The 14,570-nt window shown below is 34.5% G+C and overlaps 1 protein-coding gene across 6 annotated transcripts in view; it reads right to left on the bottom strand.

The window, feature by feature from the left end:
• LOC114652243 (WD repeat-containing protein 7) overlaps nucleotides 1–14,570 on the bottom strand; it is a 535,548-nt gene that overhangs the window by 353,606 nt on the left and 167,372 nt on the right. For 4 of the 6 annotated variants that reach the window (XM_028802521.2, XM_051928322.1, XM_028802523.2 and 1 more), the window contains 2 exons: nucleotides 9,428–9,517; nucleotides 6,070–6,188 (listed from right to left, as the gene is read on the bottom strand). In XM_028802521.2, coding sequence (XP_028658354.1) covers nucleotides 6,070–6,188; nucleotides 9,428–9,517 — 209 coding nt within the window. The remainder of the gene's footprint in view (nucleotides 1–6,069; nucleotides 6,189–9,427; nucleotides 9,518–14,570) is intronic. The other 2 variants (XM_028802524.2, XM_028802526.2) reach the window with 1 other exon arrangement.

Genomic DNA, 14,570 nt, shown 5'->3' with positions numbered 1-14,570 from the left:
AAACTGATGACATTTTGTTATGGAGGTCAGAGAGCCTAAAGTCGAGGCTCTGTTATAACAGACAGAAAATTGGTTAGAGTTTAATCTATGTACTTCACTAAATAAATGACAGTGTTGCTGCCTGGAGATACTTGGACCTCATCGGATTCTTCACTGAGAAGAATGTAAATGGCAGTTTTAATGAATTTATAGCAGGGGACTAGTTCTTCCTTGCATCGATTTAAAATCATGATTATAGACTAGCAGCATTAAACTAGCCTAGTATAAGTTTACATATGCATGTACCTGGTAACAGACTGGCATCTTAGGTTGGCTGCTAATTTGTGGCTGTTGTCACCAGAAAAGACCCAAGCTCCCCATGTCCCTGTACTGGATGAGTGGGGAGAATGGATGGATGTAAATATTAATAATAAAAATCTTAAAAATACCAAACTTTTAACACATTGTGCGTGCAGCCTTCAGAAAATAGATATACGGAAATGTATCTTTATAAAACAAATTAGACAAAAAACTATAGTTAACATCACCAGACTTTTAATTTGTTTGTTTATCAAGGGTCTTAAACATAACTTGCGGCTCATTTTAATGAGGTCTTCTGTTCTGACATGTCTGATAATACATACATAAAAACATATTGGAAATTGCACAAAGAAAGTGCAAAGTTAAATACGAGTCTCACAGAAAAAAACCTTTTGCTACACACACACACATAACAAAGAGCTCTGCCCAATTAAGCTGTTAGAATCCCAGCTTCTGCCCAAGGTCCCTCTGATCTTTCTGGTGAAAGCTGCTCATTCAACACAATTTCTGCCACAGAAGCGCGGGTAAGGTGTCAAGGACACCCAGTCATTTATCAGATTGCAGGTATTGAGCCAGTAGCCTGCATGCTGCACTCTTAAAACTGAATCAGTAAGCACTCTTCCGTACATACTGGACTTGAAAGAACGCCTTTGTTGCACTACCACCACATAAAAAAAAATGACGCGAGATTAATGTTTTTAGCTTGAATTTCTAAGTCCAAGCTAAACAGAACTTGCATTTGTTTCATGAAATGCAGCATGTACTTCTTGAATTAATTATTTGATATCTTTATACTGCAAAATACATATTTAAGAAAAGATAAACTGGGTTTTAGAAAAGTCATTGCAGTCATTCATTACACTAAGTGTAATTATAGTATAGTAACTTATTTAAAAGTGGCAGAGCAAATCTTTCCTTACATAATAATCTGAAATTTATGCTAGGCATAAATAATGCAGAAGTATTTCTGTAAAAAAAAATGCAATCATCTTATTTCTTCATTTTTCAGGAGCCAACTGTTACAGAATTCTCTCAAGGCTATCACCACTGGTCCATTAAAGTTTAAAAAAAAAGTAAAGCTGGTAACACTTTAGATTAAGTACAACCTATAATGAATCTATAAGGCACATACTGTTACACAATAAAACATGAACAAAGGCTTCTTTTGGTCTTCATGACACTTAAAAATAAAGTGCTTGTTAATGTTAGCCTCCTTTGAAAAACCACAAATATAATTTATCACTAAATAAATAATTTCTATTACATGCAAATCTGAGACTTCGCTATTAATCTACTTTATTCACTATGGAGCCTTACAGTACAGTGCTAATGATAATAGAAGTATCTCAAATATAAATTTTCAGTTAATCGGAAACTGCACCTGTAACAAGATCTTACAAAATAATTTTGAGATAACAACTGAAAGTCAACCCTACACAGAATGTGTGCTTCTTTAATCTGCACAAGACATGGTTAGAGTCACATTAAAATGATAAACTGTAAACAAGTCTTTTGACCAAAACTGGACTAGATGCTACCTGTCAGATACACTTTCAAGCACCTGCTTCCTTTGGCCACATACTTCTTCTGTATTCTCTTCTTGATCCAAGCTGGACTACATTGATATTTAAGACAGCATTGGGTTCATTACAAACCCTTATGCTTACATTTTTTGGGTAAACGCAAGAGTGCAACATATTAATGATCTCTGTTGTAGTAAAATGAGCTTGTACTGCTTGGTACCAATATTATTTTGCTCAAAAGGAAAGCTTATACTAACAGGCACAGTACAATGGAAAAATGATACCTTCATTTATAAAATTCATGAAAATGACATTTATATTGCTAGGAACAATTCTAACATTTCTTATCTTACTGTATTTTGGGTGAGGGTGGGGTTTAAGTGTGGTTTAAAATTCTAAGTGTTTTGTGATACAGTTTGTGGGATTGATTTTATTTCTGATTGAATTGACTTTTAAATTTCTTCATTTTTTCATTGAAATTTATACATGTTTGACATATTATAAAATGTATTATGTAGTGCTTATTTTTAGAACAAATAAAACATTCAAAAAATGTTATCAATACCAATGTCAGCTAACACTTTTAATAGCAATTATGCTGAGCTGCTGCAGGACCATAAACCACTTCAGCATTTTAAGAGAGCTGGAGTGGGACTGGAGATTTCAATACTGTTGGATGCTGTACTTAATATTCTGCATTTTGTGTATTGAATTATAACATAAATATCATGATACTGAAAACTCCAAATCGCCCCAGTAAGTTTAGCATACTGTTATGTTACTGCCAGGGTCTCAATCCTTTCTCAAGCACCTTTTGTTTATGTTTATTTTTCTGTCTTTTGTGTTGTGGCCTTTTCCTTTTGTCTTATTGTTTTTTTATAGTTTATTGTTCTTTATTGGGTATTTTGTATGTGGATATTTACAACATATCTGAGTATTAAAAGTTGGTTTATTCTTATTGTTATTTCCTATGCTCTGTTTAAGATGAGTCTTAAGTGGCAAGGCCCCCTAGCACTACAGCTATAGGACCACTTCCAGAACTATACAGGTCTGAGTAAGACTCTGAGTTAGCACTGTGGCATTAGTGAAACTTCTGTTGTTTGGTTCTTTTATGAATTTTGGATTTCACTTATTGTAAGCACACCTTTTTTGGTGTTCTAGTTACTGTATGTTTATGCTCATGCTTATGAAATAGGATTGTTGCATTATGGATTTGGTGGTATTTGCTTTTAGGTTTGCCTTTTAGGATTACCTTTTTAATTCAACTTTTGTTTTTGCCTTGTATGTTTATAAAATTCTGAAATATAAATGAGCTTTAATAACACTTGAGCCAGGAGTTTTTAACAATACCCTTCTCCCTTTATGAAATTTCAATATTTTGTCCGCTTTTGCTTCATTTTTGCCTGCGCAGGCTGTGAAGCTTGCATAGAGTTTTGGGGCAGGGGAATTCTTAATTGTAGGCCTCACTGGAGCCTTGAGGCCAAGTTCTTGGAGGCATTTCCTCATTTTATAGTATTTAGCCATTGTCTTAAGTGTGTTTTTGAATGCTTTGAGGTTTTTGTATGTGAGGGTTTAATTTTGACTTTGCTCTTTCTTTTGTCCTTGATGTTTCTTGTTTCTCATTTACTTGATGCAATTTTGTCCTTGCATCATCACATTTCCAATTTCACTGTCGGAATCAGTAACATCAACAGTACTTCTGCTATAGATATGGCAGTGCACAACAGGTCCCCTCAGTGGATATTCTAAACATCTTAAAAACAGTGGTAATTACAGTAGCCTTTTTACCAAGTAGGTCCTAGCATTAGGATACTTGTGTTGGCTTCAGCTTTCGTTCTGTTTCTGACCAGTGTGTTGGTCTTTGCCCTTGTTCTGACTGATTGCCTGGGTTTGACTCACAGCTCATTTCTAACCATATCTTTTGGCTCCCTTTTGATTTCATTCTTTTTCCAGCCTGTTCACAATCATTCCTGGGCACAGTGTTAGTGCCATTAACATATTTTAGATTTTCATGAGCAGAGCAGAATCATAATACTCAGAATTTCATAATGTGACTAATATTTTATTTTCAACCAAACACAATTTAATATTATACGAGTCTCTATTTCAGAATGTTTTACATAAATGAAATTTACTAAGTACTGTATTTGTTCATCTACATTCTATACCTGTTTATTCCAAAACATGTTCAATTGGTGCTTTTGCATACCAAAGCCTATCTAGGTGTAAGACAAGGACTAATTCAGAAGAGGAAAACAGCCCACTTCAGAGCACATCCGGAACATGCACACACATATTTGCTTTTACTGTGCCAATTTAAAGCCACCAGTTAACTCAACAAACACAGATGTAGGATGTAAGAAGAAAACCGGTTACTTGCAAAAAAAATCCATAATAACACACAAAGAATGTGCATATTCCAGAAGTAACATTACTGAAGTAATATTTGTCTTAAATTTTAAATGTAGCACATATTAACTTTAAATTTTCAAATCTGTGAATGCATATTCAGAGTCTTAGGGGACAGAGCATATTTGGGCAGCCCCGAGGTCAAGGCAAAGACAGGGTGCAAAGCCATTACAAGGCCAACATTTAGAGCTAATTCAGAGTAACCAAGTAACCTAACCTGCTCATCTTTGGAGATGGTAAGAAAAATCTGGAATACCTTTGGGAAAATCTATACAGACACTGGGAATATTATGCTGTGTTATACCACAAATACTAACTGCATACAGGAACCCAGGACCACTTGATCTGTTAAGCAGCATAGCTCACCATTGAATCATTGTGCTGTCCACCTTAAATTAATACACTCAACATTTCTCATTATCCTGCTATGGAATACAAATTAAACATAACCTGTGCCATATTAAATACCTATAATGATTTGAGAACATTGTAGTAAAGAAATTGTCTCTTAAAGAGCAGAAAATGTTTTTGCAGTGAAACTAATGGATGTCCTTTGTAACATTCTCTGCTCATGCCAGAATTAAAGGCAGCTACTATAACAAAATAGGTATGTTCTTTTTCCATAATTTCTTTGGTTTACAAGAATCCCACAAATATTGTCTTTGAATTGTCAACCACATTTTTCTACATACTGCGATGTGTACTTTAGACTTCCCATAGGTGCCCATTAAAGCCCAACCACAACCAAGCAAAGCTTACATTGTTATTGGAAAATCAATTCATTGCAACATAACCATCAGATTCAGCTTAAACTTACAGAACTATTACAGATATCAGCTCCATACAACAAACATCTTACTCTGATTTACAATAGAGTTACTTTATTTGGATAGAAAACTAAATAATTTAACTTTTGTTTAAGGGTAATGCGTTGGAAACTGGTCTCGCACTGCTCATGTAAACTTCATGTAAAGGGCATGAGACAGAGTACAGGAGTCAGGTGGAGAACTTTGCTTCTTGTTGCAGAAAGAATTGTCTGCAACTTAACACCAGTAAAGCAAGGAACTGGTCATTGACATTCGCTGCATCAAAGAGCCTCTATATCCGGTCACTATTCAGGGAGTTGATGTAAAGATGGTACACTCCTACAAGTATTTGGGGGCCTACATCAATGATAGATTGGACGGCTCCTGGAACACAGAGTAACTATCTAATAAAAGGTAGAGCAGGCTCTTTTTTTCCCCAAGAAGACTGCAATTCTTCAGATCTTCTACAACTCTGTGATGGCCAGTGTGATTTTCTAAACTGTGGTGTGTTGGGCCCACCAAATCAACAAATTCATTAAAAGGGCAGGCTCATTTGTGGGACATACTCTGGATCCCCTGGAGGTAGTAGCAAATGAGAGAATTAAAACAAAAGTGAGAGCCGTTATGAACAATGCTACACATTCTCTCTCTGATACACTTGCACCAAGAACTTGCGGCAAGCAAATCTTTCAGCAAAAGAGTGTCTGAAAACGTTACTGGGGTGCCTTTTTACCAAACAGCAATACACCTGCATAATGCCTCGCTGTGACTGTAACTACCAAGTCAGAAGTTTTCTTCCTTGTTAATTTTCTTCCTTTTAAGTCATTCTGGTGTGTATTCAGACCATAGTCTGTCTATCTATCTATCTATCTTCTCAGTTTTATTTGTTCTATCTATTTTACAAACTCATTTCCACGTATGTCCTAATTATACCTCCCACATTTTCCTTAAAATGGAATAGGAAAGAGGGTTAAGAAAATGGATGGGTAACTGAATGAAATCAAAGGTAGGCAGAAATGTGATTTCCTTACCTCTAGGCAACGATCCTGCCATCTGCGAGCTAACATCTCAAGAAGAGGAGGTCTAAATTTATCTAACCCCAGTAAATCTGGCAGCATAACACAGTGCATGGCAGCTAGTTGACTCCATCCTGTCAATGAAAGTAAAATAAAATGACAAAAAATTGATGATAACCAAAACAAGACCAATTCTGATTAAAAGTAATACACTGCACTTCATGGTAGAACCTGTACGGAAAAAATAGAAAACTAGAGATGATTTTTGGGTGGCTTTCCATTACCTCTAAAACGAAGGTAAATGTAGGCTGATGAAACATTTAACAACAGATTTTCTCCAAACTTGATTTATCTGCCCCCAAAAATAAAGAAAAAAATAGTATGTTAAGGTAAATTTCATTTAAAATATGCCAACTTTTTTCTTGTTCACTGAAACTGCACATCTTCATAAAATATTATAACATTAAGCTTTCTTTTTCCGGTAAGAAGTGAAAAGTATATAAAAAGAAAACAAAGAGGGAATATCTTCAATTTGTCTTCATTTGTTTGAAATAAACCATAAGCGACATACAGGCTGAACAGTATTTCATAAATGCTGAACATTTAGAGGTTGATGGTTTCCTAATTTCAGTTCCCTACTGGGACACAGTTGTCATGCAGATTGAATAAAACTGTGACCACATTCAGTCCATAAGAGTGGAATTCCACCTCTAATGTTCCTCAACCGGAATATTCCTGCTAAACAAAGTTGAAGAAATCTTTATAAACCAAAAAGCCCTCACCTCACCTAAACATCTCAGTGTTTTTTTCAATGTTTTGTAGACAATGAAATAAGGAGAAAAAAACGTTTTTTTCAGTAGTGCCTAAACAAAGTCTGCTGGTCAAGTATCACTTAATGACGATTAAGACACAAAATAAGAAATACACTGAAAACAGCAAAAAAAAAAAATTCTTTTTTGCTATTTTATCTGAAGCAAATTTAAACATCCTCCTTCAATTCTGCTCAAGTGCTCCATCATATTTCTGCAATTCTATCCACTGATCTGACTTTGCTGATGGTCATCAAATAATATGCACTATACTTGAAATGGCAATCTTCTTCAAGAGACAAAGTTACAAAAACATGCAGGACTTCATAAATTTAAAGGAGTCCGGTAGATTTTTTCCATTATGAAAGATTATTAATCTGTAAAGACGGTGTACTTCCTGATTCTCTCATCAGCTGGCAATTCAAAGAGCACAAGCCTGTCTTCCAAAATCTTTTCTTTCAGGGCTTACTCAATCCTTTCTGATTGTCAAACCCAACACAAAGCTTAGAGATAGTAAAAGTGTAATAGACAGACCGTGACCAATTCAAGAAAATAATTTTCAATGGTTCCTCCTGCATCTCCCATCATAATGGTCAGGTTATCAAAGATTTGAACAGTACTTATGGAAAGGATCAGCTCAGAGAAGCAAAATGGTTTTAGTATGATGTCTACGTGTAGTGCTTGAAGGATATTTGAACTTAAAACTTCTTAATTTAGTTTTGGGTATATTAGACTGGGATGCGAGTCATAAATATCAACACTGTTACCATATAAGTGAAATGATGTACAAATTATGTTTCTCCTGATACAAATGCCACTGATTCATAAAGTGCCAAACAGGAAAGAAGTCCTGTTTTTTTGTATAATGGTTAGGCTAACTTCTGGCCCATGACAAATAAGTGTATAATCTGATCGGATGATTAAGCAAGTATTTCAAAGCATGAATTGCTATCCCAGTTTCATCTGCCTAAGGCTATTTGAACTGACGTAAATAATCTTTATTTTGCAAATATATGTCTTTAAACTGCAGTCTAATTTAGACAAGGGGATTCCAATAAAAGGCCAACTATGAACAAAACCTACGGGAAGATTCAAAGTGCAAAGCTCAGCAGCAAATCATTTAGGTGACACATAGTGAGGCAAATAATAATATGCTACTAAAGAGGTGAAGAGGTCAAAATACCCTAATGGTCAGCACTTAACACAAGGACTGCAGTCTTACTTTACTTTTCTAGGTCACTGAAAAAGAATTAATCCTGAACATAAAAAAAATAAAATGTTTGAGGTTCTCTTTGACACTTTCAGGTGGGATTTACAAGCGATCATGTCTTGGAAACCATAATGGTGATATGACACATTGTGATCTAACAATCATTTGTACATGACAAACTTTCACTTTGTTACATTTAATGATATCTCCTAAGTCATGAAGTATATGAAATTAAATGATATCAAAAATAACATCATAAAGAGCATGAAACAGGGATCAACCTGATTCTGTGTGTCCCTGTAGTGAATAAGCAATAATAAAAAGACCATCTGGTGTTTTGCTGAGGAAGGTGAGACTTTAGCTTAATGCCAAACCTGCAATCTAATAATACTGAATATACTTGTTTCAAGAGTACGGTATCTCAAGGCTCTGTTTAAAGTGGCAAGGTTTCCTCAGAAGGAAAAGTAAAATAGAGAAATAAAATGTTCTGTGTTTTGGACCAGCCAGAGCCAACTTCAACCATATGCACAAGCCTCCAATTATCTGAGGATATGTCAGAAATCAGAAACTCTTCTAATGCCCAGTCTGCTCAAGTCCCATAGGCATGCACACCTAAGAATGTATGTTATGCAGCATTTTTCACAAACACAAGGCTGGCTACTACACTATATGAAAAAGTGAAACAGATAAAATACATACTGTAGGTAGTGTATGAGAAGACCAAGGACATGTTCTCCAAGTAAAGTAAGCTTTCAGTATACCACTACTGTTGATAAAATATTTCACTTGGGGGACCACTGATTACAAGATATATAAAATATTAAACAAATATGTCTTCCAAGAAAGAAACAGGCTTCCTGTTCCCTTCACTTGCCAGCTGACTGAGAGAGCCAAGATTTAATTATGAGGAAAGATTCAGGATAAGATGATATGTAAAATCAGTATATACATAGAGTTTGTAATATCACTTGTCTCCCGTCAAAACAAGCAGTACCAAAAATTACAGTTAAAAATTATAAATCCAGAAGATGAGCAATATAATAAAATATAAATTTCACCAATGTTGTGGTCCTGACTGACAGCTTTCAGCCATAATGGAGAAAAAGGCAAGAGGGAAGACATTTGTAAATAAGGAGGTACATAAAAAGAGAATTCACAAGTAACAAAAATATATAACGTCAACAGCCAAACATGCATCGTACAAAATGCAACTATGAACTTACACAGGACAAAGGTTAAAAAACAGACACATACACACAATTACCACTCAAGTGAAAAAGGACACATGGAGGAGTAGGAGAAAAAAAACTACACAGGGAATAAGTAGTAACGCTTGACAAATTGTGGAGAGTACCTTCATTTACTGAGGGACAGGTATGTAAAGCAGGGCCAGAGCCACAGTGAACAGCCTCAGGGCTCGCAGCAGCAGAGAAAGGTGGAGCAGCTTGCAGAGGAAGAGATAAATAGAAAACAGAAAGTAAAGTCTGGTAGTAATTTTAAAAGAAAGAAATGCAGAGTTAGTGTTAATGAAGAAATAAATTAAAAAAAATAAAATAAAGCGAACATATATAACATTTTTATTTTAAGCGAGTGAGTCGTTATAAGCAGACTGGTGATTTTCTGCAGTTTTTGAAGGTAAAAGTTGTAAATATAGTAAAAATGAAGTTATATGCTCTAGCAGTTTTAATCACTTTCAACCTTACTCTTATTAATGTGAAACTTTCTGCAATACTGAGACATCAAGTCTGATTCACCTCCAGTGTGATACTGGAAAACTATTAAAACTTTTCAGAGAAGCATTTAATGATATTCATAGGGAAAACAGAATGGGAAAAATATCTAATTATTAATTGTTTCAGAGAAATAATGTGCCCTTTTGTAAGTTACAGAAGCGAAGGAAGCCATGCTAGTGAACGTGTTTTTCACCACGGTTAGTTAATTCAACATGCCATGCCAGAAGCATGTTAAAGGTGTTTAACTCCTTTAGAAGCAGAGAAGCAAAGGGTAGTAGCAAAGATATGAATATAACAAAGGAACAATGGCAGAGAATAAAGCATTATTAAAAATGCAACACTTATAAAACTACCCTGATTTTTCAGAGAAATTTAATGAATTGATTTTCATACATATTTCTCTCACCTCCAATTTCAAATATGACCACCTCGTGAGCAGGTTTAACAGACTTAGTATAATGGGCAATGTTACAAAATCAATTCTTCTGACATCAGACAGACTGTTATGGACATGAAAAAGAACTTAAATGCCATTAAAGAAACATGATTAATAAGAAATATTTATATTTGGACTGAGGTATAGTGTAATACTAAATAAAATATATTTAACTTAAAGCAACTAAAAAAGTGATGCATGAAAATATTTTAATCTATAATAATAAAAGGCAAAGCCCTCACTGACTGACTGACTCACTCACTCACTCACTGACTGACTCACTCATCACTAATTCTCCAACTTCCCGTGTAGGTGGAAGGCTGAAATTTGGCAGGCTCATTCCTTACAGCTTACTTACAAAAGTTAGGCAGGTTTCATTTCGAAATTCAAAGCGTAATGGTCATAACTGGAACATATTTTTTGTCCATACACTGTAATGGAGGAGGCGGAGTCACGTATCGCGTCATCACGCCTCCTACGTAATCACGTGAACTAAAAACAAGGAAGAGATTTACAGCACGAGTCGCACGCGGGAACGAAGGTAAATGACGTTAATTTTTGACTGTCTTTTAATACTGTGTAAGCATACATATTAACACATGTGCAATTAAACGTGTGCATTTACGGGGTGATTTCTCAGGCTTAAAAGCTCACCTTTTATCAAACGCGGGAAGAAAGGTAACTGACGTTGTTCACTGTCTTTTAATACTGTGTAACCATACATATTAACACATGTCCAATTAAACGTGTGCATTTACGGGGTGATTTCTCAGGCTTAAAAGCTCGCCTTTTACTAAAAACATTCAAAGATGATGGTTTGGGATAAGTACACCATACAACATAAAAGAGCTTATGAAGCCTTGAACCGAAAAAAGCAAGATCTCAGAGATCGTAAAAAAAAAAATAGGAGGTAATGTCGTTTTACTCGCTGTAGATTTTAGTCAAACATTACCAGTTATTCCACGAGGGAGACCAGCAGATGAACTCAATGCGTGTTTAAAATCCATGCTTCTCCCACGCTCGGTTATATGTCGCGTGTTCTCGGGTAGGTGCACCAAAAAATGTATACATTTAAGCATGTAATGGGCAAACAAAAAATTAGGTATACCCGAAGGCACTGCAGTAGTACTTAATGTAACTTTACTTCTTAAATGTTAATGTTTTACTGTTTAATAATTTATACGCTTCTTATATGTTGTTCAAATTCTTTTATCAAAATACCACTGACAGCGCAATGCACGATAACATGGAGTGAATACACCATACGCATCCACCCACGGCTGCCCTGCTGTGCGCAGTTAGGAGTTGATTCTACAATAAAATAAAATAAAGATAAAAACAGTAAAACAATCATCACCCATAAAGCGTGTGTGTGTGTATATATGTGTATATATATATGTTGATATGTGGATGTGTATATGTGTATATATATATATATATATATATATATATATATATATATATATATATATATATATATGTAGATATGTATATATATGTGTATATGTATATGTATATATATGTTTATATGTGTGTGTGTGTATTTTATATATATAAAACACAGCAACACTCATAACAATGACAACACAATTACATTGACAATCATGTTACGTTCTTTTTAAAATGTTTCCTTTTTTTTTCATAACCTCTTTAACACACTACTTCTCCGCTGCGAAGCGCGGGTATTTTGCTAGTTGTGTAATATGCTGCTCAGCCACCAGTTTCGAAAGTGCACACTGAAAGAAATTGCCTTTTTCTTCCATGCTGTATTCCTTTAAAGTGTTGTAGAAGTATCTTTGAGGGTGTCCTCCAGATCTGATAGGAGAACTCTCACAATATGTATTATATAAAGTCTGTACTCTGCTGTGAAGTTTCTGCTGCGGTGAGACATTCTTTACAAATATTGTTCAGCCTCTGACTAGGTTTTGATATGTTTTGGATAAATTCAGTTTTTAGGAAAAGCTGGGCACATAATGAATGACAAGTATGAACTCTTCTGTACTATCTATGTAATTGGGAAGCGAGTTACAGAGATAATTATGTTTCATATACGACTGTACTGACTTGTACCTCTTGTCGTCATTAGTTTCCTTCTCTGGCCCACAGAAAGGCTGAACCCAATTTTTGGGGTCTATTCTGAATTGTAAAATTCTCAGCTTATCTGTGAGTATATACAATAAATCCTTCTTATTTTAAGAATAAAGAAGACCCCATTCTACACTCCTGGTAAAAGACATTCCCACAAAAAAATAAGAAGCTTTGGGGTTGGGACTTAGACTGTCCATGTTCATTGACAGGGCATACATTTGAGAAGAATTGAACAAGACTATGTAAAGTAAACAGTGTACTCTTCAATTTTCTGGAAGATTTCAATATATCTAAATTAAAAATATATATGCAAGTATATTCTAATCAAAAGAAAACAGATTCAAATCTGGTTCAATTGCTCCAGAAGGTGCACTCACCTTAACACTATTTAAACAGGTTTTAACGCCACCTTTTCGATCAATTAGCAAAGGTATGTGTTTTGTTGGTCTCTACATTCAGGAAATGTACACTGACACCAAAAGATGTGTAACCAGAAGAATGTATTTATGTTGCACTTCATGATACCACAGACAGCAGAATTAAATATGAAAAATTACCAGTTCTTGTCAACCTAAATCTGGAGTCTTTGCCCTTCACACTGTAATTGTTCTTTAATTTATTGGAAAAAAAGTCATTCAAATAACTGTACACACACATCAGACTGTTTACTCTTAAGCTTCACTGACATATTAAATCCCTATTCCATATGAAATTAAAGCCCAGAATTATGGAATTTTAATCTAGTTTGGCGTGTGAGTAGTAAAAGAGGAAACAAATATTTCAGCCAGATAGTATGAGAAACACAAACAGAATGACAACTTAAACCCATATATATATATATATATATATATATATATATATATATATATATATATATATATATATATATATATATATAGGTAGATTGTAAATAACTCCTTAATGAAAGTGATCAATGACTATGAACACTCGTAAAAGAACAAATCTCCTGAAGATGTGAGTAACCATTTTTCAAGGCAAAAAAAAAAGGCACAACAAACTAAAAAAAAAATTGAATAGAGTAACTTTCTAATGCAATACACTAAAGATAAAATGTTGCAATTTTGCTCCACATTATTATTAACTAATTTTCCCCTTAAACTTTTTTTTTTAATTTAATGTTCACTTGCAACTCATTGGACCAGGCTGGGCACAATACATTTCCCACTGGAATAAAATTTCAGTAATTTAGCTAGTGTACTATGATAGAAGATAATACACTGATCAATTTATTTGAACTAAGATCTGACTAAATGCCAGAAACTACGTGAAACCTGTTACTGTAAATACTGTTTTTGAAGTGTTTTTCTTAAGATAGATACAATTGCCTCTTTCCAGTAAATAATTAATTAGATATTTCCCCCATGACTTTTACTCTGCATGTTTAAAGATCTCATTCCAATACAAAGTATGTAAGGTTAAGGCTTATGCTTACAGAGCATAATGAACTTATATTACAAAATACGAAGCTTAAAAAAATTCTTAATCAATTATGGGTGAAAAGTAAAAGAAATGTTAAACTGCTGTTTTGTTACCTAGGTATTTGTATTTATATATTTATTTGCCTATTTAATGTATCCATATTAGCAACAAACAAAGTATACAACGGATATGTAAACTGTGGCATGTTACTAACCATAAACAATTAGCCCTAAAGAGAGTATGGGCAACATCTGGTGCAAGTTTTTCCCAGCAATAGTGCAAAACTGTTATTTCTGGTTGCACAATAAGCCCTCATAAAAATATAATTTTTGGGCAGCGATTAAAAGTTTTAATCACGATTAATCGCCAACAATCACATTACGTGCAAAATTCAATAATGAACTCAAAAATAGTGTATTGTGTGTATTTGGTCTGCAAACAACAACAACAACAAATAAGGTGTTTTTTTAACAGCAGTACTCCCTTTACATAGTAGCAGTTAAAATATTTCTTGTAAATCGCAACGTAAACATAGTGTAATCAAATCAAATATAAAACCAAAGCTATTTGCCACTGCCAGGGCATTAACATTTTATCTAGTTTGTTACAGAAAAACAAGTTACCCTCAGAGTCCACAGCCACGATTACAACATTATAACAGGCACCTTCCGAGCAACAGCAAGTTAACAATTCTAAATCTGTTCTCTTTTTTTATCTGAACAGATACCAGCAGAAACATTTTCTTTTATCAGGGAGCAGCATAAACAGTCTATGTTCAGTAGCAACTAATTAAGCGCTAA

Source organism: Erpetoichthys calabaricus, chromosome 5, assembly GCF_900747795.2.
Source record: "Erpetoichthys calabaricus chromosome 5, fErpCal1.3, whole genome shotgun sequence".
In the NCBI taxonomy this organism is placed as follows: Eukaryota; Metazoa; Chordata; class Cladistia; order Polypteriformes; family Polypteridae; genus Erpetoichthys; species Erpetoichthys calabaricus.
Note: the sequence above shows the minus strand (reverse complement) of the source record. Positions and strands in the feature narration are given on the sequence as shown.